Genomic DNA, 26,408 nt, shown 5'->3' with positions numbered 1-26,408 from the left:
TATAATGGAGATATGACAGAAAAGATTGTGATATTGCATGGTATAATGGAGATATGACAGAAAAGATTGTGATATTGCATGGTATAATGGAGATATGACAGAAAAGATTGTGATATTGCATGGTATAATGGAGATATGACAGAAAAGATTGTGATATTGCATGGTATAATGGAGATATGACAGAAAAGATTGTGATATTGCATGGTATAATGGAGATATGACAGAAAAGATTGTGATATTGCATGGTATAATGGAGATATGACAGAAAAGATTGTGATATTGCATGGTATAATGGAGATATGACAGAAAAGATTGTGATATTGCATGGTATAATGGAGATATGACAGGGGGCCAACATGTTGGTGAAACAGTCCAAAGGATATGGTCATCATTTTGCTGTGTGGTCCAACTGTTGCTTGTGTTCGGTTATTATCAGTGTGAGTTTTCAATCAAACCACAGTTATTTCAATGGTAATGGAGAGGTCTATGAGGTAAAGGGGAGTATATTTTAGCGGATGATTAAGTTATACAGAACACCGCCAAAGGACTGAACACTTCTAGTGTACACTCTTTCATTTGATGTATGACGCCATGGATGGGGTCATAAAGAAGTGATTATTTCACGACGTAAGTAGTCTGTTGACAGCTGATTTTATTGGTCAGTTTAATTTGTAAACTTGATGTTGGGTCATTTTTCTCGCACACATCCTCTGACTGGGAATTTGTGTAAAATGCATCTAGATGACTAGATTCAATATGATCCGCGGTAGATCCGCGTTAATAGCAATGTCCGATTGAGCCTACATATGCAGCATTTACCGTGAACATAACGTTGCCCTTAAAAGGTGCATAGCGGACAAAGCACGATTGGATTGAATCTGGGACTTAGAAACCTCTCGATAATAGTCAGTGATTGACTGAATAACATTTTCATCCTAAAACAAGCTCCTAATATATTTTTTCTTCCTTTTCCTGTCGTGACAATGAAATAAGTCAGAGACTCATAACACTGAAATGTTAGTTTGTTGTGCTGTTTACTAGTGGTGTTGAACCTCCGTTCCTCCAGCTGGCGTGTGCTGCAGAGGCACTGATTGGGTTAAAAGTCTCAGAGCATCATAAACATCCTATCAGTGGGCTAGTGCGCAGTCCCAGCCCTCCGCCTACCCGAGACAGGGTGCATGTGTTTGTCATTCTGGCTGTCCGCTTCCCCGTTAGTTTCTAACTTCTTTCGCTGCGACTTGTTGCTCTTTTTTTGGAGTGTTTTTTGTTGTTGTTGAGCAAGTGGTGGATACTGTAAACCGAAGCCATTTTCGGTGAATATTTTAAACTTCGACGAGCACGAACGGAACACAAACATCTAGAGCTCCAACACTTCGATAAGGTATCAAACCTGTGAAACGGTGTACTTTTTTTATGTATCCGTTAAATGTCGACTATGCATTGATTCTCTGAAAATACGGATGTTTTTATACCGCATAATCTAAATGGTTTAAATATATATATATGTGTCTGTTGTTCCTACTGTGTATGGTACTAAAGAGGGGTTTTATACTAATATACAGATAGCGGATTCCGTCTCCGCTGCTGCAAAGTATCGGAACGACATAATGAAAAGGGCAAGTGATGTTACGCCTAATGGGATGTCCCGGTCTTTTTCTGAACACCGGTGTAGCTTCCTCTCAGAATATTTGTTTTACACGCGTTTTCCTCTCATTGTGTAGCCTACATAACTTAAGTTGATGAACATTATATTTGGTAGGCTAATATGATCATATAGGCCTATCGACAAAACGGATAAGCTTCTTTTCTGACAGCAGCTTCGTGTAAAAAATAAATAAATTAAAAAAAAAAAAAAATGGTAGTCAGCTTACTTTTGAAGATTTAACCAAAACTCCGTTTGACAAATTATTTTATATGGTTTCATATGTCATAATGGTGCAACATATTTACATTTTATTTTTTAATTCCTTATCTGTGGAGCAATGCATTATGTATAATAAACGATGGTTATTAATGTATACAATAGAAACAACACTTTTCTATCTTCATTTGAGCTTCACATTGATTGTTTGCGGCATGATGTTATGATTACTACAGCAGACTAGTTTATTTACCTATTTTAACTTAAGACACTGTACTAGCCTTGAGCAAGCCAACTTCATATAGGTATGTAAAACCCAGCTGTGGAAATGGGCCAAAGGGTCAGCCTTGTCAAAAGCTTCTCCACACTAGAATACGAATGCCAAAGTCCTCATACATAGTCCTCTCAGGCATGTGCTTGTAGTTTCCAAGATGTTATTAGGCTGAAGTTATTAACTGTCTTGACTGAGTCCTCATAATTGCTGTCTATTAGCTTTAATTGAAGGGATGAGGTTCTTTGCCTCCTGCTGCATACCTGGTAGTTGCACAGGTCTCACCCCATAATCATGAACTCAACTTGAAAGCAGAAAAACGCATCCCGTTATTCTCAACCTTTCCAGTTTCCACAGACCTCATGTCGGTCAAACAGCGTGACTGTCACTTCTTAAAACAACTCGTTTTGGTTTTGAGTGCATTGTTCAGATCAGTGTTTGCAGATACACACTGAAAAAAGGAGCTATAAATAGCTCATTGTTTATTAATTCAAAAAAAGTTAAGGGGCGTGTTGTCAGCGTTCGTTTTTAGGGCAGCCGTCCCACACTGATCGATCCGTTATTTCCTAAGGGCACAGACCTCTGTTTGTGTCAGACTGCAGACTGGCCTAGATGTCTCACCTGGATGGCAACCCTCAGTATTGGAGCCCACACAGCCTCCTGCTGAATTCCTGTGGCAGTGGAGCAATGTTGAAAGCAGATGTGTACTGGTAGAGGGATGCATTATTACGTTGTGCAACTGATTATTTAGCCAAGAATAATCACAATTCCATTGACAAAGGTCCAGGCTACGTACGTAAGTCTCTCTTTCATACTTTTTAATTGTTTCATTGCCAGCTTTTATTTTTATTTTTAATCATTATTTGTAACTTGTCATGTATGGTAGACTGAAAACGTAACCCTAGTTTCCGCTGCACTGCCTGCTATTCGGAGCTCTTCAGACAGAGGTTGAAGTTCTTTTCTCCCCCCATTCCCACAGCTCTGACCCGACCTGGCTGTCAGTCTCATGTTACTCTCTCACTCATTTTCAGGCGTCGCAGAACACAATCATTCACATTCACTGCATCGCATGGCTGTTTCCCTGCATGGACATGAAGTTTAGCCTAGTAGGCTATATGATTTATCCTAATGGGTGACGGTTGAACACAAACACGTTTAGTTTGCCATCAAAATATTTGATATAGCCTACGACTGTGTACTGTGTTTGCATGCTGTCACATAGAGACAAGCCGAACTTTGAGAAATGGGTCTGTAGTGAGTTTTTTTGGAGGGAAAGTTATTTGCAAGTAAGCTGTGTCATGAGTCAAGTTTGTTTTGACAGATATGTGAAGGTTTTTAAAAGCAAAATGTCTACAAGGTCGGTAAAATAAGGGAGCCTTAAAAGTCCAATGCAGCTGTTTTTATCTCCATATCAAACCATTTCTGGGGAACAATTAAGTACCTTACTGTGATTTGTTTTCAATTAAAATGATCAAAACGAAACAAAAATAGCTTCTTAGTAATGAGACATTTCTTAAGTAAGAATTTTGGTAGGACTGTTTGGGAGTGGTCTTAGTGGGGAGGGGAAAACTGAAAACTAGCTGTTATTGGCAGAGAGGTTTGGAACTCTGTTATTGGTCTATTAGCTAATTGACCACCTAGTGATGTCACCAGACAGGCCAAAGCTCCATCCCACCAAAACAGGCTGAAATTTCAGGCAGTATTTTTAAACCGCTCTTACACTAAAAGGTCAATATCCTCATTTTCACAATTTCACAGTATTATTCCAACCTCATAGTGTGGAAATGTATTTAAAACACAGGAAAATCAAATGTTTGACTGCCGTGGGCCTTTTTAAAATGTTGCATAGTTTATCAAATAGGAAAATCAAGGGGAATAGAAGCTACGTTCAGTAGATTTATTTTAAAGGCTATATGTTATCAGTTATGATCTGGTAGTAATAGTTTATTGCTATGTTCAGGGGGATTTCTGCACTGTAGTACATTTCCATCTACTAGTGCACCTCCATGTCTCTCTGTCCTAGGCATGATGCGGATGAAGTAGAAAGTATTGTGTGGGAACTAGTGAGAAGTTGTCTTTCCTCACAACCTCAGCCATTAGTCTTAAAGGGAGATGAGGTTCGTCCAGGACTCCCCTTCACATTAGATTGAGTTCGATTTAATCATCTGGGTTTACGTCAAGCCTGTTTCAGCGGGGGTTGGAGTTGGGCAACGTTCCAACTTCACAACCCACCACTACCGTGCATTACCTGTGAAAGGCAATTCACTGCTTTTGAAGTATGTCAAGCGAATCATGATTAAACCGCAGACATTTTTCCCCCTCTTACTCTAAAATGTCCCAACTGAAGGTATTTTACATTACACATAGCCTGAACATATTCTGTCATAGGGGCTGAAACTCTAGCATCATAAAGACTTGGAGACCTCTGTTTAATCTCATTCTTTTGGAACCGTTTTATACATTTCACAATGTAGAGAGAGTGCAGGCTTCTCTGCACACAGGCTGCCAATTCATACCCTATCATATTCATACTTTATAAATCACACTTCAGACAAAAATGGCAATGAAGAAGAGAAATATGGTTAAAGTGACGAATTTGCTGTTTAGCTTTGAGTAAATCAATGAAGATTGATCCCTTGACTTTCGTCTTGCTTGCACCTGTTCCCAACCTCTTCCTCGTCTGGAAAGAGCAAGTTAATCATCTGTTTTGCTAACCGTTCGTTGCATTCTGTTCAGATCTGAGTTTTGAGCGTGAACCCTTGTCCGTTTTACTCTCTCATTCTCTCCCCTTTGCCCACACAGTTCCCTGGGCTCAGGCGTCCACACGCTCTCCTCTTGCTGCTCCGCTCCGCTCAGCTCATCAGCTCCATGTGAATAGAGTCAATGTTCAACTGAATGTCAACATGGCTGGCTACAGTAAAGAGTTAACTATGCGCCTGTCTGCTTTTCCTCCCATTTTTTCTGCAGAGGAGTGGCAAACCTCGCGCTAGGCCGGCAGGAAGAGGACCATGGCCCTGAGCGACGCCAACGGTGACCTCCTGGTCCTCAGCAATGCCAGCCTGCCACCCAGCATTACCACGACGGCCAGTGGCACCGGCAGCCCAGCTTCCCGTGCCAGCCTCAGCAACACGGAAGGAGGGGACGTCAGCGTTGTTTCCACACCTAGAACACAGCAGAGGCATAGGCACCAACCAAGGCCAACGCCTCCGCACAAGGAGCCCCAGCAGAGATCCAGAGTGAGTCAGGACGGAGGCGCCGTCAAGCAGAACGGCTCCCTTAGGGCCCCTTCCTCCTCCACCTCCTCTTCACACCTCACAGACTCTCAAAGGTTGGCCAAGCTCCTGCCCTCCGCACTTTCCACCACCTCCTCCCCCTCGCCTCCTCAGCCTCCTCCGCTGTCTCCACCTCCCCCGTGCTGCCACCGCTGCCCATTCCATCCCCCCTTGTGCTGCCACGGCAACCAGCAGGAGTGCCACATCTTCCAGACCCATGCTCCCGCCCTGCAACTGCACCCGGGCTCCTGCTCCTGCTGCCTGCAGGCCTCCCCTCCATCCCTCTGTTTACACCACCGCTGGCAGGAGCACCTCCAGAACCAGCCCAATGTGGCCGGCCTCAGGTACGTGTGTGATGACTGTGTGTTTGTGTGCCTGTTCGTGCTTCGCTCTGCCATGGGGTGGCCTCAGGCATATCTCTATTACCCTGCCTCTCCAACAGAAGCCCTTTCATTGCATTTCCCTGCCGAATGGGTGGTGACTGAATGCTTACTAACATGTCACAGTTAGTGTTGCAAAGAGAGGTTATGTTAGTGAAAACTTTAGAAGTTTACCAGTAAACTACCAGACTTTGGTGGCAGTTGTGAATAAACACAATAATTGCAGAGTGAATTGAAAATGCCATTGTTGATTAGATGCTTTTTTCATTAATTAGGCTTTTTTTCCCTCTTGAACCAGATGGACACTGAAAAATATGGACACGGATATAAAAAATGAATACATTATACAGTACCAGTCAAAAGTTTGGACACACCTACTCATTCAAGGGTTTTTCTTTCTTTTTACTATTTTCTACATTGTAGAGTAATAGTGAAGACATCAAAATTGTGTTACACATATGGAATCATGTTGTAACCATAAAAGTGTTAACAAATCAAAATATATTTAGCCACCCTTTGCCTTGATGACAGCTTTGCACACTCTTGGCATTCTCTCAACCAGCTTCATGAGGTAGTCACATGGAATGCATTTCAATTTAAAGGTGTGCCTTGTTAATTTGTGAAATTTCTTTCCTTAATACGTTTTAGCCAATCAGTTGTTGTGACAAGGTAGGGGTGGTATACAGAAGATAGCCCTATTTGGTAAAATACCAAGTCCATATTATGGCAAGAACAGCTCAAATAAGCAAAGAGAAATTACAGTCCATCATTACTTTAAGACATGATGGTCAGTCAATCTGCAAAATTTCAAGGACTTTGAAAGTGCTGTTGCAGAAACCATGAAGTGTTATGATGAAACTGGCTTTCATGAGGACCACCACAGGAAAGCAAAACACAGAGTTACTTCTGCTGCAGAGGATAAGTTCATGAGAGTTACCAGCCTCAGAAATTGCAGCCCAAATAAATACTTCAGAATTCAAGTAACAGACACATCTCAACATCAACTGTTCGGAGGAGACTGCGTGATTCAGGCCTTCATGGTCAAATTGCTGCAAAGAAATCACTACTAGAGGACACCAACAAGAAGAAGAGACTTGCCTGGGCCAAGAAACATGAGCAATGGACATTTAACCGGTGTAAATCTGTCCTTTGGTCTGAGTTCAAATTTGAGATTTTTGGATCCAACCGCTGTGTCTTTGTGAAACGCAGAGTAGGTGAATGGATGATCTCCACATGTGTGGTTCCCACCGTGAAGCACGGAGGAGGAGGTGTGGGGGTGCTTTGTTGGTGACATTGTCTGTGTTTTATTTAGAATTTAAGGCACACTTTACCAGCATGGCTACCACAGCATCCTGCAGCGATACAACATCCCATCTGGTCTGCTCTTAGTGGGACTATCATTTGTTTTTCAACAGGACAATGACCCAACACACCTTCAGGCTGTGTAAGGGCTATTTGAGAGGAGAGTGATGGAGTGCTGCATCAGATGGCCTCCACAATCACCTGACTTTAACCCATTTGAGATGGTTTGGGATGAGTTGGACCGCAGAGTGAAGGAAAAGCAGCCAACAAGTGCTCAGGATATGTGGGAACTCATTCAAGACTGTTGGAAAAGCATTCTTCATGAAGCTGGTTGAGAGAATGCCAAGAGTGTTCAAAGCTGTCATCAAGGCAAAGGGTGGCTACTTTGAAGAATCTCAAATATAAAATATTTTTTGATTTGTTGAACACTTTGTTTGTTTGTTTACTACATGATTCCATGATGTGTTATTTCATAGTTTTGATGCCTTCACTATTATTCTACAATGTAGAAATAAAGAAAAACCCTTGAATGAGTAGGTGTCCAAACTTTTGACTGGTGGTGTGGTGTGTGTGTGTGTGTGTGTATATTATATATTAATACGCTGCATGTATCTCCTGTTGAGACACATGCAGCGTATTAATCCACCCATTATAAAATTACTGTTATTTTTATATATATATGAGAGAAATTATTCAGTTATAATTTACCACAGATTACCTGTAAATTACAGAAGATTACGGTAGCATACCAGCCTAGTCAGTGTTTAGCGATGATGTTATGGGTGATATGCAGTACCATATGTACATTACTGTTTAAGAATATGCACATGCAACTGAAGCCTTGACTTTTTCCCCAGTTATGCTTCAGAGGAATGTGTTCTGAGTCAACTGTATGTAGGGCAGGTTTTAAATTCTGATAGTAAAATATCTGAAACATTGTCAACATTTACTATGATTACATTAAATTGTAATTTTTTTTCTTTACACCATGTCAGTCATTCAACTGCTTGCATGCCACAGCATTGGATCCTGTATTGAGAAATCAATACATAGTTTTAAATGCCTTCCTTTCTCTTCTCACACACATCTAAATTCAGCTGTATAATCCCTCTGCCTGCCTGTTGTCCCAATCCTGAATGTTCTGCTATGTGGAGGTCCAGGTTGTTGTCCTCAGGAGATAACCTGTAGGCCCAGGGGTCAGCTAAGCCAGCAGATGCAGGGAGGAGGAGGGGTCAGCCAGCCAGGCACCCAGGGAGCACAATACCAGCCCCAATGAAAGAGAGCTTTGAGAGCCCCAGGGGCTACAGGGCTGCTGTCCCTCCCCAGGCCCCAGCCCGTCCAGTCAATCCACAGGGAATGTCCCCCTGGCCTCTCCCAAGCCTCCCCTCGCTCATCGGCTCTGAGGCTTTTCTAGGAGAGGTGCTGATGGTTTGATGGTCTGTCTGTCCTATTTCCCAGACAAACACAATACAGACAGTACCAACACACAGCTCAGCCAGACTAGATCATCTCTGCAAGTATGTCTAGCCGGGGACCGGCGTCTCCTCCCTGCTCCATCCATCTCCCTATTGTAATGGTGGACCAGAGCATCGGAGAAAGACCCTCAAGTACATTTATTGAACATGCACTAAGAATAAACAATAGTTTTGACTCTTGTGGGAGTTGTATATGTTTGTTCTTGGCGGTGTACGACTCGTTGTTAGAGGCTTCGGTAGAGTTTGTCCTGGGACATGTGAGTTGAAAGTTTGAATTAAAAAAACAAACACGTGACTTGCACATTCCCTGTGTTCAGACTGGGATGGTGGATTTGAACACATTTTTTTGGCAAACTTTTCTTTAAGAGGGACATATTTAGCATCTCGTTTTTCACCCCTCCTCCAAACCACAGACTGAACCATTATGAGACTGGAACCATTTAATGCTTTTCCTAATCATTTACACAGTTCTATATTTAACTCCACAGCAAACAAAATAAAATAGAAATATTGAAGATGTCATTATTTACTCAGCTCAGCTCCTCATGGTAGCAAGTACTTTCGGGGAGGTTGATTTGTGTAAGACTATATTTGTGCTTACTTTTCGCATGGAAATGTCCTGCCAAATTGATTTAGATCCCTGTAAGTCCATTAGAGAGATGCTCTCTGGGTGGCTGGGAGAGCTTCGGTTTATGTACTCGTATTGGGTGGGTACAAACTCCATCCACGCACATTATGCAGTTGGGTGGGAAAATGTGGCAAAGGATAGCATTTCAGCCATTTGGATGCATTCACTGGCATCTGTGGCTTTTGTAAAAAAAATATATATATATATATAATCCATGTCTGAATGAAGAGCAGATGTTCCTCAGCCATGTGCCTCTAATGTTGAACGGCTCTGTATTTAGTAAACAGGTCCCTCTTGTTCTGTGATGGCAGGTTTGAATTAAAGGCCAATGTTGAGTTGCTCTCAAATCCGATCCCCTTTACAGTGGTATTGTGCCTCCAATGTCTCCAGAGAGATTGGAGATTGGAAGATAAGAGAGAAGGATAAGCCTGGCTGTCTGGTTACAGTCTCCCAGTCCCTGGCTGGCCCCAGACGTTCAGGGCTTTGGGCATCTCCTTTTCCCCCGTGTTGGAGCACGGTGCGCCACAGAATCCCTCTTCGCATGGAGGGAGAGGCTTTTTAATGCCTTGGTAATTTGAGGGTACGCAGTCAGACAAGATCGTGTCAAATATCAGTTTGATCTCAAAGGCTGTAATCCGCGAGATTAGGCAGAGGATTACGTGTATGATCACAGCACTTGGTCGTTACGCCCAGCTATGGAGGCCCCCTCCTCCCGATAAGGTTGCACTGGAGTTTCTTCTCTAGGGCTTTTCAGGCCTTTGTGTGTTTGTCCAATAACTATACAATCAAGAACTATAGAACTCCTGTTGAGAGACATGCGGCGTATTAATCCACCCGTTGTAAAATTACTGTCTCTCTCGATCTCTCTGTTTTACTCTGAGAAGTGAATGGATTTATCCTTGGATGAAAGGATGGAAATCCACTATGAAGGAAAAGGTCAGCTCAGCAGAACAGTTGAGCAGAGGAAGGCTCTATATGGTGGTCTGGGAAATGCATTAAGATTGTCAGTGTCTGGTAAGATGGTGACTGTTTTTTCTATGATTTGAGGATCAGGGGGAAGTGATCAGTCAGAGCAGTAGATAAGTCTGTGACCTTGAGAAGTCACCTGTTTGGCTGCCGTTTGACTACAGTTAGCCTCATCTCAATAGGTTTTCAGGCTCTGGGTTCTTCCAAGCCTGTAAATTGTTTTGATAGAGAATGCTCTCAAGGCACCTTTTCAGCTCCAGCTGCACTCCCAGATAGAGAGTGGCATCTACCTGTGCTGCCGAGACTGGCCTGACCTTTCATGGCTGAACAACCCCCAAAGAGCCCGCTCACACTGAACTATCCAGGGTCACGTCATGATTATAACCTCTCTCCACTCACCCGGGGAGGGCTTTTGTCCATGCGTTGCTTCCTGTTACATTCCTGTTATTTTAGCGGCCACAAGTTTGGATTGGTTTCATGCCTTCTCGGATAGCAGGCATTCCTTCCCTTTTCTATAGAAAGGTCTATTTTTGTTAACTCACGCCTGTTTGATTTCGTACTCAAGTACAGTTTTTGACTGGAGGTAGGGGGTTTCCCTGGTGCATAGGAACACGTATAAAACATGACACTTCATCCGGCCTGAACGTTTCATTATATTGGATAAATTTAAGAATTCCTGTTATATTGGATGAATTTAAGAATTCCTGTCAGTTGAATATGATATGAATTCATAGCCTGTCGTTTCTGAGAACCCCCAAAGGTTTCCTTTTAAAAATATATATATTTTTGATTATGACTCGTATCTTTTCCCCAGTGAGAGATCTCTCTTGGAAACATTAACTAATATACCAAACTGTCTGACAGCTGCAAGCCCCGACCGGTCAGGCGGCCTGAAAATGATCTTTGTGCTATGGATTTCAGGGTGCCAGTTTGACAAGGCTTTGCGCATTATCAGGAATAACAACTGTTTGCGATGCCTGCTGCGGTCTGAGGAGCCTGGAGTCCTCAATGTGAACCCTTGTGAAGTAGCAGCAGGGCTTTTCACTCTAGCATTTTATCCATTTGGCCCATTAACCACTATACAGAGACATCCATCACGCCCAGCCTCAACACTGACTGCTAAAGATGCACCCTGGTGTCTGTGGGGAGATCAGGGGAAGTTAGAGACGAGCACCGCCTGCCCCAGAAGGACACAAAACACGAGGGAAGGCAGGGATGGAGGGAGGGAGCGGCCTGGTTCTATTTTATCTCCACCCTGTAATTCCACAGAACTACTCGGTTAGCTTCCCGAGCGTTCTGTTGGCTTCATAGAACAGGTCTGCGTCTATGTGGAGTGAGTTAAGCACAGGCAGTAGCCTAGTACACCACCACAGCACGCACTCCAGCCCATTCCTGATCAAGGGAGGGGGGTGTGTGTGTGAATGATTTAGCCTGCTACATGAGTACAGGGAGAAGCTCCACTGAGAGACAGGTCAACACTACTCTGTTTCTGCCCCCAGGGCTCAGGGTTGCGATGTTGTAGATAATGTTTTTACCCCATGCATACCTTTACACAGGACCAACAGAATTGGGCCAAAAAGCTTTTTTCTTCCCCCCCAGGGACAATTTATCACCTACTTTGACACTCCGAGACACTTCTGCCTGTTGTAAAACTTGAGCAATTGGACCCTCCGGGCCTGTTACTTCAGCAGTTCATTTGCTGTTGAAGGTGGCAATCTGGGTCTCTTAAAAGCTTGTAAGCCGCATTTGTTGATGTTAGACGTTTTCACCTGAAGAAACCCAACTTAATGATCCAAGTTACATGTTGTTAAGTCATGAACATTTCAGGAAGTTCTAAAGACCAGAGGGTAAGTTCACTCCCTTTTTCAAATGTCAGTATTATAATGTAAGAGGAGGGATAGAGCGGGGTCACTGTGGCCTTCGTGTGGTGTTTTTCCTTATTCCTCCCTGAAGGATGAGTGATGGGAAGAAGTTCACCGAGGACAAACGCTTGTAGTGTGTCCCATGTGTGAACCTTCCCCTACTCCAGCTGCTCTCGTCCACGGGTGAGGGAGTTGGGGGGTGAGAGGGAATCAGAGGGTGAGGCAGCTGACCCCCGTACCTGCGCGGGTGGATAATAAGAGGGGTGAGCTCCCAGTGGCCCTGCTCCAGACCTCGCTTTATACTGTATGGCCCCTGAGCATGAGGCAAAGCAAAGCCCATAAAGGTACCCACCCAAGATCAAAGAGCCATACTATCCTATAAACCAGGATCAAAGCTGGATCTGAACAGCACTCTGTCATAACTTCAAATTAGGTTGATCTCTTTTTTTCTTCTGGTGGAGGGAACAGTTGTTGAGGCTTCAGGTGGATAAAAGGCTGGCTGGTATTATCTCCACACTCTGAGGCTCTAGGCCTGCACTACAGGTTCTCCCACGGCTGACTCGGCTCCCTGGGGAAATGGGCATAATGGAAGATTTGATAACATTTGTGTAATGCTTTATAAATACTTACTAGCATGTAACATGAGCCCTTGTGGATGCCCTTATAACAACCTGTCCAAGTGGTATATAAGGTCAAGGAATAATCTCTCACTCGTTTGTACAGAATGGAATGGTTTATTTTGTTTATAATGGACCTTCATCTAGATGGGTCCAGTAGGTACACTTTGCTCCAGTGCTACAATCAGTGCTACTCCCCTCTCATGTGTTCTTATAGTAGTTCAAAACCTGTCTTGAGAATACACTGTTGTATTTTTCATCCTGGATTGAATGAATATTCACACATTTCCATGAAAATGCATGCAGCTCGGTGTCCTGACGTCACTCTGATGTACTGTAGATGTGAGGGTTCCTATGAATCACTTTGCTGTGTCTCTTTTTTTTCTTCTTCTCCTGCCTCTGTGCACTTGGTGAACTTAGCTAACAGTTGGAATTTTCCAGCTCGGCCGGCCCCCTCCTCACACTCACTCTCTCAGCCCAGAGAGGACAGGTCGGACTCCATCACTGACGCTCAGCCTCACAGTCCCAACAGCCCTTGGCCGTGGTCTGCAGCTCACCAGACGGCTGTGTCACCAGACACCTCTAAGATGTCACAGCGCCGTCTAGCCAAACCCTCTTTGTCAAGAGCTGCGGTTAGAGCTGGAGAGCCTTCAGACACTGTGGCCTTAGATGGCCCGGAGAGAGCAGAGAACATGTAAAGAGGACGTCTGGGGAGAAGGAGATGAAAAGGGTGACAAATGGATCTCTTTACACAAAAAATACTCTGATTATCTCTGAGATCAGTCCCAGGGCACCGAACGGTAGCATGCTGGATCAAAGGGACCCAGGCAGGAGCTAGAGGCACTGCTGTGCTTGAAACTGGATATTGTGGGTAAACAGAGGAATATGTGGTGCTTGGGCTTTTTACATGAGCTTACCTTTCTGTCTAGACATGTATGCACCTTATCACATAAGTCTTAATGGAGGGTGTACCTTGACATTGGGCCAAATGATGAGTGCGAGGTTTAGTCTCAAAATGGCCACAACAACAGGCAGGGCAACTCTAGCCTGGTTACCATTCTGTTGAACTGTTTAGCCAGCATGACAATTGCAATAGAGTTGGCTAAAGCAGTAACAGTGTGTCAACTAAGGGTGGGCAGCTCATGTCAAGCATGCTAAAACGTCCAGATCTCTTTACCAGGCAGCTTCCAGGACTTAAGTTGTTGGACGTCTTCATAAAGACACTGGGAGAGGAGATGACTGGTCAGCACAGCTGCTTGCCGTTGGTTCCGCTCCTTGACTTCGTGCAGTAGAGGAGTCCCGGTCATGCAAGCAGCAAATAGGAACACAGTCTCCCATCTTGCAGAAGCCCAGTCCTCCAGGTCTGACGGCGGATGTTGGACCTAATGGGTTGGGGCTGGCAGCTGAAAGCCATTGGTTCCGCTGCTAGAGGTCTTGTGGAGCCTCCTGTTCTGAACGTGTTCAGCAACAGTGACTTAGACCTGTTGTTCTGCCGTAGGAATAGGCCAACATACAACACATCGTACTTATTGGAGAAATGTCCTCTGGTCTGATGAAACAAAAATAGAATTGTTTGGCCATAATGACCATCGTTATGTTTGGATGAAAAGGGGGGAGGCTTGCAAGCCGAAGAACACCATCCCAACCGTGAAGCACGGGGGTGGCAGCATCATGTTGTGGGGGTGCTTTGCTGCAGGAGGGACTGGTGCACTTCACAAAATAGATGGCATCATGAGGGAGGAGAAATATGTGGGTATATTGAAGCAACATCTCAAGACATCAGTCAGGAAGTTAAAGCTTGGTTGCAAATGGCTCTTCCAAATGGACATTGACCCCAAGCATACTTCCAAAGTTGTGGCTTAAGGGCAACAAAGTCAAGGTATTGGAGTGGCCATCACAAAGCCCTGACCTTAATCCCATAGAAAATATGTGGGCAAAACTGAAAAAGCGTGTGAGAGAAAGGAGGCCTATTAACCTGACTCAGTTACACCAGCTCTGTCAGGAGGAATGGGCCAAAATTCACCCAACTTATTGTGGGAGGCTTGTGGAAGGCTACCCGCAACGTTTGACCCAAGTTAAACAATTTAAGAGCAATGCTACCAAATGCTAATTGAGTGCATGTAAACTTCTGACCCACTGGGAATGTGATGAAAGAAATAAAAGCTGAAATAAATCATTCTCTCTACTATTATTCTGACATTTCACATTCTTAAAATAAAGTGGTGATCCTAACTGACCTAAGACGGAATTTTTACTAGGATTAAATGTCAGGAATTGTGAAAAACTGAGTTTAAATGTATTTGGCTAAGGTTTATGGAAACTTACGACTTCAACTGAATGTAAATGTGATCTTTCTGTTTGAAATTTTTAATACATTTGAAAAAAAATCTAAAAACCTGTTTTTGCTTTGTCATTATGGGGTACTGTGTGTAGATTGATGAGGAAAAAACTATTTAAACAATTTTAGAATAAGGCTGTAACGTAACAAAATGTGGAAAAAGTCAATGGGTCCGGATACTTTCCCAATACTGACCAAAACTTGAGACTTCTGTGGCATTGTGTTGTGTGAAACAACTGTACATTTTAGGGTGGCCTTTTGTCTCCAGCACATGGTGCACCTGTTTAATGATCATGGTGTTTAATCAGCTTCTTGATATGCTACACCTGTCAGGTGGATGGATTGTCTTGGCAAAGGAGAAATGCTCACGAATAGGGATGTAAACAAATTGGTGCACAAAATTGGAGAGATAAGCTTTTTGTGGCTTTTGAATTTTTACTAGGATTAAATGTCAGGAACTGAGTTTAAATGTATTTGGCTAAGGTGTATGTTAACTTCCGACTTCAACTGCGCGCCGCACGCACACACGCACACAAACCTGCTCCATGCTGCAGCTCCTCCTCCAGGGATATTAGAAAATATTTGCCTGCACTTAGGCTCAGCCCAGGCTTTCAACAACATTAACTTTCATCATGATTCAACCAGTTGCGTTCCATTTTGCATTATAGCCCAACTGTCGTTATTTTATTTTTTTTATACAATTTTGGTTGGCCAATAGGGGGTGAAATGGCATCATATAGGTACATACATAATCACGATAGGAAAAAGGTTGACATCGCCCAACCCTAGTATTGCTAAAACCGGTTAAAATGTTCATCATGGACCTAGCCTATTTAGCAAACATCTGAACACCATAAGTGATTAGGCCTACGTTAAATAATTCATGACACGTAGACAGTCATTATTGGCATAGTGACTCGTGTATTGCGTAATTCGCCCTTCTCGGACTAGTTGACAAAGATGTCTGCTGGTTAGCGCAGTGGGTTGGTGATGGCATGTGCAATACCCTCACATTCCTTGGATTGTGGTTCTGAAGCCCCTGGACTCAGGGGGTTAAGCTGGTTGCTATAAAGAGAGAGAGGCCACAGGATAATAAAGACATCTCTTGGACAGCTTGTAACTATTGGCTACAGTGTTGAAATCCGGCCTGTTTGCCTGGAATTTGCACACGCACATATTTCAATCCCAAGAATGTGGAGATGGCAGGTGTGGCCTCCAGACCCAATTCACTGGCGGATGTAGCTGTCCATGTCCCTTCTGCACTCACACATACACACTGCGCTTAGACTTATTATACAGCAATAACCTCTTATTCAGATTCACATTTTCTCATACACGCTTGCATCCAGAGGCCTTGTTATCTCCAAATAAACCTTATCAGAGACCTGAGTTGTGTAACTAGCTTGTAAGTACAATGTTACAGCATTATTTCTTACAAGCTTGTATGTACCTATAATCTATTTACGGTATACAGTGGAAGTTGATGAGCCCTGACTTAAAGGGATGCTTCTGGATTTTGGAAATGAGGCCCTTTATCTACTTCCCCAGAGTCAGGTGAACTCGTCAATACCATTTTTATGTCTGCGCCCAGTATGAAGGATGTTGGCGGGAGTTTCGCGAGCCAATGCTAACTAGCGTTAGCGCAATGAGATACTATAGACTTCCAGTCACTGCGCTTATGCTAGGATGCAATTGTGCTAGTGCTAGTAAACAACTTCCTTCAAACTGCACGCAGAGACATAAAAATGGTATCCACGAGTTCATCTGACTGTCTCCCTTTAAGTGCATGCTTGTGGCTACTCCCTGATGAGATATATATATAATTTACTCAACATTTCACTACAAAATGTAATGCATCATGCTGATATTTGGATTTCACCCTCAAGCCAATCTTACAATTCCATCGCTTGAACGAGCCTCTAATTTGTGTGCAGTGTTCCAGTGAGTTTTAATCACAGGAGCGAATAATTGAGAGTTGACAGTAATTGCTCTTGCCCTAACTTGAAAGCTTCATGCAGCCCCCGATTTCCAGAAATATCTGCCGTGTCTGTTAGCAGTTTTCCCCCCTCAGCTCTGTGAACCCTGACCCCTCTCTCCTCCCTTCACTCCACCACACGTCAACATGGCCTCAGCTTAACCCAGGCACTGCTCCACAGTTACTTTATTTATTAACCCAGTGATCCATAAACATTCCCCTTTCTGATAAATAGAATAACATTTAGGAAGGGTAACTGTTGTAAGTTTGTGGAAGAAATGTGGGGAGTTTGTGTGAAGGGGGACTGGGATCAGAGGAGTGGGAAAAACCAGACTCGTGGTTTGTCATCCTGCTGGATTTAGAGACTGTGATCATCAGTCAACGGATTTCTCCTCCCCACCCCACTGCCGCCTCCTTAAAAAAAAAAAAAAAAACATTTTTAGTCTGCATTTCTTCACATTGCTGCTCTCAGTGACAGATTGGATGACAGAGAATTGAGACGCAAAGCTTGTCTTTTGAATGCCAACTTCAATTCCTAATCTAGGCCTATACTTTTTTGAAAGAGGAAAAAACCCATTTGAAAGTTTGTTTTGTGAAAGCCATAGTATCTGAGGATTCGGATATCTGTCGTGAATCCACAGTATAGTCCTCTGTTTAATACATCTTATTTGTCTGAAATGCAATCATGATCCAAAACAGATCTCGCAGATAAATAGGCAGCAGTGCTCTTTTTGATGGCTCCTCGACTAAAGATGTTTTATGAATCCAGTCCAACTCTTTCCAATAACTCTACTTCATTCTGGACCATAATATCTCTGTCCCGAATTCCGCCGTTCAAGGCCCCTACATGGAAACTAATGGACAGCGCAGAAAAACAATAAATTAAGTTAGCATTGTTTGCCATGGAAAAGTCTAACTTAAGGGGCATATGTTTTTCATTAGGCATTGTTGGTTAGTATCAGGCTGTCACATTTTAAAAGGTGAATCACTGGTTATTTTTCTTGAATGCAAAAGTATAACAAGGAGACTCACTCCATTTCTATGTGGTAGTGTTAATGGGACTCACCTTGTCTAGAATATGCTAATTGTTCTAAGCCAGTGGCATACAACATCTGGTTGTCGTATTAACATGTCCAGCTAACTTTAAAGGGGATTTACTGCCTCCCCAGAAGTTGTTAGTGGTGAAAAATTCCCGCCAATAGCTTTTGTTCATCTCTGCCTCACCGTGCCATGGCAACCACTAATTATAGCATTCCATGGATTCCCTTTTAAAGGGAAGGAGGAAAAATACAGCCATCTCTTGGCCATATTGCTCCAATCACGCTGAAATATCCTGTGTGCGTGCGCTGTGATTGGCTGAGGCAGAGGATCGTCTGAGTCCACTTCCTGTTTGGGATACTGATTTCCTTGTTTTCGTTTCTTGTGTGTAATCTTACCTAGTCCCTGATGTGGGCTGTGAGGTCTGTGCCAAATTGTGACTGGTAGTGCAATACTCATGCAGGTTGCAGTGAATAGAATGTGGGTAAACATCAAGGTTGCAGTAGAAATCATGATGTCCTTCCTTGGACATGAAGTTAGGACAGTCTGTCCATTTCTACAGATTTCTTTGTCACAGCTGTGATCACGTGAGTCTGTCCCCGTCTCCTCTCTGTCATTTGCTGTCAGTATGAGCATTGAGTATATATGGCATGTGAAGACATCTCCAACCCACCCCTTTCACCTCTACTCCCCCCCCTGCCCTCACCCTTCTGGCCTTGCTCTTATCTGTACCGGGCCTGTGTGATCCGGTGGCAGTATCTGATTCCCTCTGACTCATGCTTGCACTCGGCAGCCCGGAGGCTTCCCACTGCTCTGGGAAGGTGCTGATGGAAAGTCCAGACAAATCCAGAGCAGCTGAAAGCTTCATATGGCAACGGGGAAGCCTAGTGCAGATCCCCGCTGTCTGTGTTTATGGCACAGGAGACATCACCACTAATGGGACTCTAGTCCTCTAAATCTTTTAGCTAAGCTTTACAGATTCTTCATGCTCTGCGTGGGGTTTTTGTAGATTACAAACACAAAGCCGACCTAAAGAAAGAGATTGATTTGTGTTGTCTAAAACAATTAGCGTAATTGATTCTTCATTCACTTGCACATCTGTGCATGTTTTTTTAATTTTTTTTATATATTAGCTAAAGAACAATTGATTGGTATTTTTAAAATGAAAAAAGTTACACTCGAATGGGGCCTCTTTTTGGTTATGTTAGTTTGAATACTGCGAGTTGTTCCCCATAAGGTGTGTGCTGCGTTGCTGCTAAAAAACATTTCATTAAAAAACGTTTCCCCCTGCACGGATGCCGAGGCAAATCTGGTTTTGATTGGCTGTTGCTTTGACTCCTAAATGTAAATCTGATTTACCTCCCTTTGTTTTGCAGCCCTGCAAGGCCTTTTCGGTTCCCCAAAAGGTAAGACCTGCCAAAAAGTATTTTTTATTTTTTTATTAAGAAAGCTTTTCTCTCTCCTTGAGTCCATCAAAACCCAGCCGAGCTGTCATTCCTGTGTAGTGATTCATCAGTGTTATCGATGTGAAAAGGTCTCTCTGTACCTGGAACCTGCTACCAGTCACCCATGCTCCTTTACAAAAGATGCCTTTAAGTAGTTTCTCTCAAGTCAGAACACTGAATATACTTGAATAACTACAAAATATTCAATAATGGCATTTTAATGAGCACCTTCTACTCTTTTGGATGTTCTACTAGTGTATCCATGTACCCTTCTCTTTTCTGCTTGCTTATCAGTACATATAATATTCGTATAGTTATAAAGCCATCAGCCTTGTGTTTAATCAATACCTGTCCTTCATCTCCAGCTATGCAGAGCTGATTGCTGATTGGCCAGTGGTGGTCCTGGGGGTGTGTACAGTCCTCATCGTGGTGTGTGCCCTGGTGGGTATCCTGGTGCCAGACCTGCCAGACTTCTCAGACCCTTTACTGGTGAGTAGGCTGAGCCGACGGAAGGCACAACACTTTCTCCATAGAAAATCTTGGTCCTTATTTGACCAAGATGGACAACATATTGTTTCGCACACACTAAAATCACTATATTGAGTGGATGTGAAAAGTCCAAGATGTCAAAGGTGAATTTTCTGGTAAACTAAAAAGATGTCCTCTATTTCTTCAGGGATTTGAGCCACGAGGCACAGCCATAGGCCAGCGACTAGTCACATGGAACAACATGGTGAAAAACACAGGGTACAAAGCAACCCTGGCTAACTACCCATTCAAGTATGCGGACGAGCAGGCGAAAAGGTAACAAGTATAACCACACTGATCCTGTCCATTTGATGTCATCCTCCTAACCCTTTAGTGAAGCAGGATAGATCAGGTTTAGGCCTCAGGCCAGGAGATGGAGTGATGAATGCTGCTGAGAGACAGACAAGCAGACACACTAAATCTCAATCCCATCCTGCAAAAGGATCGGTGTGGAGGTTGTTTTATCCCAGGCCCATCTTCCATTACTTATCCCGATCACTGGGGGCCTGGTGAATAATCAAGGGCAGGTGTGTGTTTGCGCATGCAAGTATGTGTGTGTGGACTTGGGGGGCCTCCAGGGCCAGACCTGTCAGCAGGAATCTCTGCATCATTCTGCCTCAGCCCCTCAGTCTGCTCTGACAAACTCCTGATTAAAGGGCCTTCCTGTCTGTCTCTGTCAGAGGATGTCACTCCCTGAAAATCCCTCTCTGACCTGGCTATTATTATGATATTTAAAATAATGATAACAATATGATTGTATCATAAATCAGTAGAGTGATCACTATCACTGGCTTTGTCATCACTAATGGGTTGGCCTAAAACCGTTTCCTTCATTTGTTTAAGAATGACCCTATTTTTAACTCTTTCATTTTGTTCAAGTGAAAATCTAATAAGTATCTGTATGCTTTAAGTGGATTACATCTCATTCTTTCATGTAGATCTTCAGAATTAAAGGAACCTTTTATTGAAATGTCAACAGTGTAATCACACTTCAACTTTTTTATTCCAGTCACCAAGAGGACAGGTGGGCTGAAGATCACTTTGACAGAGATAAAAGACAAGCTGACTGGGACTTCAGTAAAGACAGTTTCTTCTGTGATGTCCCAGGTACAAACTCCTCACGCTTCTTCTGTTTGTCTATTACGTGTTTGACTGACTGAATGTTTGACTGTGATGAAATGCTAACCAGATGCTCTTTACTCTATGTGCAGGTGACAGATACTCTAGATTAGTATTCACATCTGCTGAGGGGAAGAACCTGTGGAACATACAAGCAATTAAATCTATGTGCAATTTGGACAATACGCGGGTAAGTGGAACAGCACTGTTGAAGATGTGCCTCAGCATTTTCTCATTTCAAATGGTGCAATAAGCCCCATCATATTAGTCATGTTCTGGCTGGAGTCTATGCTGTCTCAGGCTGGAACTATCCTGACTTCCTGATATATTGGCCTTGTCTCCTATTCTGATCTCCTTGGGTCAATAGTTATGTTCTAGTCGTACTCTGTTCTTATCTCCTGTTGTGTTGTCCCCAGGTGCGCTCCCACCCTCAGTACTGGAGCCTGTGCCAGCGCACCACTGACGCCTCCTGCTGCCCCAGCTGGACCCTGGGAAACTACGTTGCCATCCTCACCAACAAGTCCTCCTGCCAGAAGATCACAGAGCGCGACGTGTCACACACCCTCAAGATCCTGCGCTCCTGCGCCAAGTACTACCACAACGGAACCCTGGGCCCCGACTGCTGGGACATGACCACGCGCCGGAAGGACCAGTCTAAGTGCACCAACGTCCCCCGCAAATGCACCAAGTACAACGCCATCTACCAGATCCTCCATTTCCTGGTGGACAAAGACTTCCTGAGCCCAAAGAACACAGACTACCTTATCCCCACCCTTAAACACAGCATGTTGTTCTCCCCAACAGAGAAAGGGGAGACCATGATGAACATTTACCTGGACAACTTTGAGAACTGGAACTCCTCAGACGGCATCACCACCATCACGGGGATAGAGTTCGGTATCAAACACAATCTGTTCCAGGACTACCTACTGACGGATACCGTGTATCCAGCCATAGCCATAGTAATTGTGCTGGTTGTCATGTGTGTGTACACCCGCTCTGTGTTTATCACCCTGATGACCATGATTGCCATCATCAGCTCCCTGATCGTGTCCTACTTTCTGTACCGCATGGTGTTCGACTTTGAGTTCTTCCCCTTCATGAACCTCACGGCCCTCATCATCCTGGTGGGCATTGGGGCGGACGACGCCTTCGTCCTCTGTGACGTGTGGAACTACACCAAGTTCGACAAGCCCAACGCTGAGCTGTCGGAGACGGTGAGCATCACTCTGCAGCACGCCGCCCTTTCCATGTTCGTCACCAGCTTTACCACGGCCGCCGCCTTCTACGCCAACTACGTTAGCAACATCACCGCCATCCGCTGTTTCGGCGTCTACGCCGGCACGGCCATCTTGGTTAACTACATATTGATGGTGACCTGGCTGCCAGCCGTGGTGGTGCTCCATGAGCGTTACCTGCCCAACATCTTCACCTGCTCTAAACCTCCCCACCAGCAGACATGGCTTTGCACCCGCACCCTCTGGGCCAATCTGTGCCAGAAGGCAAACAAGTGCCTGTTCACCATCTCTGAGGCCTCCAGGATCTTCTTTGAGAAGGTACTGCCGTGCATCGTGATCAAACTGCGTTACCTCTGGCTTTTCTGTTTCCTGGCCTTCACCGTGGGTGGGGCATATGTGGTGTGTGTCAACCCCAAGATGAAGCTGCCCTCTCTGGAGCTGTCTGAGTTCAAAGTGTTCCGCTCCTCCCACCCGTTTGAGCGTTACGACGCTGAGTACAAGAAACTGTTCATGTTCGAGAGGGTCCACCATGGGGAGGACCTGCACATGCCCATCACCATCATCTGGGGGGTCTCCCCCGTGGACAACGGGGACCCCCTCAACCCCAAGAACAAAGGCAAGCTGATGCTGGACAACACTTTCAACATTGCCAGCCCGGCCTCCCAGCTGTGGATCCTCAACTTCTGCCAGAAGCTGAGGAACCAGAGCTTCGTGTTCCAGTCGGAGGAGCAGGATTTCACCAGCTGCTTCATCGAGACCTTCAAGCAGTGGATGGAGAACCGGGACTGTGAAGAGGCCTCTGTCTACCCCTGCTGCAGCCAGTCTACCTTCCCCTACAAGCAGGATGTCTTTGAGCTGTGTATCAAGAGAGCCATCATGGAGCTGGACCGCAGCACCAGCTTCCACCTGGACAGTAAGACCCCCGGACCTCGCTTCGACATCAACGACACCATCCGGGCCATCGTCCTGGAGTTCAAGAGCACCTACCTGTTCACGCTGGCCTACGAGAAGATGCACCAGTTCTACCACGAGGTGGACACCTGGATTCAGGAGGAGCTGAAGAATGCCCCAGACGGGCTGAAATATGGCTGGTTCGTCAGCAACCTGGAGTTCTATGACCTGCAGGACAGCCTATCAGACGGAACGCTCATCGCCATGGCGTTGTCCGTGGTGGTGGCCTTCGTGGTCATGCTCCTCACCACCTGGAACATCATCATCAGCCTCTACGCCATCCTCTCCATCGCCGGGACCATCTTCGTCACAGTGGGCTCGCTGGTGCTCCTGGGCTGGGAGCTCAACGTGCTGGAGTCGGTCACCATCTCGGTGGCAGTGGGTCTGTCGGTGGACTTCGCCGTGCACTACGGAGTCGCCTATCGCCTTGCCCCCGAGCCTGACCGCGAGGGGAAGGTAGTCTTCTCCCTTGGCCGTATGGGTTCTGCTATCGCCATGGCGGCGCTCACCACTTTTGTTGCCGGGGCGATGATGATGCCGTCCACGGTGCTGGCCTACACCCAGCTGGGCACCTTCATGATGCTCATCATGTGCATCAGTTGGGCCTTCGCCACCTTCTTCTTCCAGTGCATGTGCCGTTGCCTGGGCCCCCAGGGCACCTGTGGACAGATCCCCCTGCCCAAGAGGTTTCAGTGCCAGGCTTTCAAAGAGGGTACCACCAACGTCCCCTCACCCCAGGGCAAGCATGGCACCAAGTACCAACTGGACAGTCGAGGAGGAGAGGTGGAGCATGAGCATTACGAGCTGGAACCGTTAGCCTCGAACCAAAAGAACGAGGAGAAACCTGCAGAGGAACAGGAGACGTGCACCCAGCTCTATAATGGAATAGCCCCCCACTCTGCCCCCTGCACACACATCCCCTTTAAGAGCAAGGCAGAGCCTGGCAGAGGTCCCTGCTCTGAAAATGGACTGGGCATACTGGCGACTGACCCCACACCCAGATGCCAGTACTCCCATAACACAACCTGCACATGTGGAGATCCACCTCACCCACAGCAGTCTATGGGTATGCAGTGGACCCCCCACCCATGTACTCAAACCACCCAGGACTCCCCATTCCCCCTCACAGGCAGCCATGCCAACAAAGGCCAGACCCTCCTTTCCACTCTGGATGCAGTCTACAAACCAATAGGTTGCCGTATGCACTATGTCCACTGTCCCCCAGCCCACTTCCACCACTGCACCCCGGGCAGGGTGCCCAGACAGGGCCCTCACAACTGCCACCTCAGAAACTACTGTGTTCACACTGTCCCCCTCACAGGTGGCCTCCCCAGGGACCAACGCTCTGCCCCAGACCCAGCTGGGCTGGAGGAAGTGCACCGGACTGGAGCATCCTCTGTCCCTAGTGGCAGCCCCACCATCCCAGCCCAGACTCAAAGGCCTCCTGTCTCCGCTCTGGGCTGCACGTTAGCCCACACACACACAGGGTGCTGCATAGCCAATCATGAAACACAGAGGGCGGAAGAGAAAACGGTAAACGCTCCAAGGGATCAGAGCATGGATAATTATGTGTCCACCACAATGCAAAAGGACGCTTGTCATAAGATGCCTGGCAACAAGAAGCTTGAAACCAGTACTACTCCCGTCACATGGGAAGAAAGTGTCAAAACGTGCAAACAGAACCCCAAAAAAGAGAGGGCATCCTCAGCCTCTCCCAAGAAACTCTACTGTTTTAACAGGACTTTAAAAGTAAAGTGCAATTCTGTCGAGTTTAACGTGCCAAAAGCTGAAGCCAATGTGCCTGCTCTTGCAATAAATTCAAAACCCGCATCTGAAAGTTTATGTTGACAGCAAAGAGACTATATCTAAAGAGTAAACTTTTGTCCTATCAAGCTATCATGAGCAGTGTCCCTGTGCAATTAAAGTGTTTGGGATATTTCACTGACCAAGTGCCTTATGTCGTTCATGTAAAAGTATGTCCCTATATATTCTGTGATTACTGTTTCTACTGTGCAGATTTTGGTTTGATCGGTCAGATGTACTGTATTATTTGAGTACACTGTAATTTTATGAAGCTCTAACCTGTTTAAGGAATGGTGAACCATTGACTTTATTCCATAAGAACCACAGGCCTTAGTAGTCTGTTTCACGTTGCCACATGCCTTTTGGTCCAATATGAAAGATGTACTGTATGATTATAAAGTCATTTTAACAAGATTGTCTGTCTCTTTCCACTCCGCTCCTACAGTATGAAATGAAAAGTATCTCAAGGGTTTGTTCAAAGGGCACGGTTTGAAATAACACCTGTTTCATTGTCTCACTGCTGCTGGAGTCTTCAGAAGATTGGCTCAGTCTGGCCTGAGGCCACGGTGCTGGGCTGGGCTCTTTGCTCTCCTACACCACACAGACGTTTGATTTCTAATCTTCACTCCCCAAGAGCCTGCATCACATTCCAAGCAGGTCAGAATCCTACACAGTAGAACATCAGCAGGTCAGAATCCTACACAGTAGAACATCAGCAGGTCAGAATCCTACACAGTAGGACATCAGCAGGTCAGAATCATACACAGCAGGTCAGAATCATACACAGTAGGCCATCAGCAGGTCAGAATCATACACAGTAGGCCATCAGCAGGTCAGAATCATACACAGTAGGACATGAGCAGGTCAGAATCATACACAGTAGGACATGAGCAGGTCAGAATCATACACAGTAGGTCAGAATCATACACAGTAGGTCAGAATCATACACAGCAGGACATCAGCAGGTCAGAATCATACACAGTAGGTCAGAATCATACACAGCAGGACATCAGCAGGTCAGAATCATACACAGTAGGTCAGAATCATACACAGCAGGACATCAGCAGGTCAGAATCATACACAGTAGGACATCAGCAGGTCTCAGACATTTTAGCAGATGCTCTTATCTAGAGAGACTTACAGGGGCAATTAGGGTTAAGTGCCTTGCTCACGGGCACATTTCTTTTACCTAGTTGGCTCGGGAATTTGAACTAGTGACCTTTCGGTTAGTGACCCAACGCTCTTAACCACTAGACCATCTACACATGTAACTGAGCAATTTTCTAACAGACAACAATGATGTAAAAGGCATGAATTGTAAAGAGAAACTCTAAAACCC

At 45.1% G+C, this 26,408-nt stretch overlaps 1 protein-coding gene across 3 annotated transcripts in view; it reads left to right on the top strand.

The window, feature by feature from the left end:
- The window catches only part of LOC106571468 (protein dispatched homolog 1), a 78,413-nt gene extending 52,930 nt beyond the window's left edge, over positions 1-25,483 (top strand). Inside the window, exons 1-8 of one of the 3 annotated variants that reach the window (XM_014144608.2) lie at positions 1,130-1,381; positions 5,100-5,748; positions 19,362-19,391; positions 19,796-19,919; positions 20,107-20,234; positions 20,968-21,065; positions 21,170-21,267; positions 21,494-25,483. In XM_014144608.2, coding sequence (XP_014000083.2) covers positions 5,141-5,748; positions 19,362-19,391; positions 19,796-19,919; positions 20,107-20,234; positions 20,968-21,065; positions 21,170-21,267; positions 21,494-25,114 — 4,707 coding nt within the window. In that variant the 5' untranslated portion in view covers positions 1,130-1,381; positions 5,100-5,140 and the 3' untranslated portion in view covers positions 25,115-25,483. Of the gene's footprint in view, positions 1-1,129; positions 1,382-1,923; positions 2,929-5,099; positions 5,749-19,361; positions 19,392-19,795; positions 19,920-20,106; positions 20,235-20,967; positions 21,066-21,169; positions 21,268-21,493 lie in introns of those variants that run through there. The other 2 variants (XM_014144609.2, XM_014144607.2) reach the window with 2 other exon arrangements.
- Positions 25,484-26,408: the final 925 nt, after the last annotated feature.

This window comes from Salmo salar, chromosome ssa15, assembly GCF_905237065.1.
Source record: "Salmo salar chromosome ssa15, Ssal_v3.1, whole genome shotgun sequence".
Classification (NCBI taxonomy): Eukaryota; Metazoa; Chordata; class Actinopteri; order Salmoniformes; family Salmonidae; genus Salmo; species Salmo salar.
This window is presented reverse-complemented; position numbering and strand designations above follow the sequence as displayed.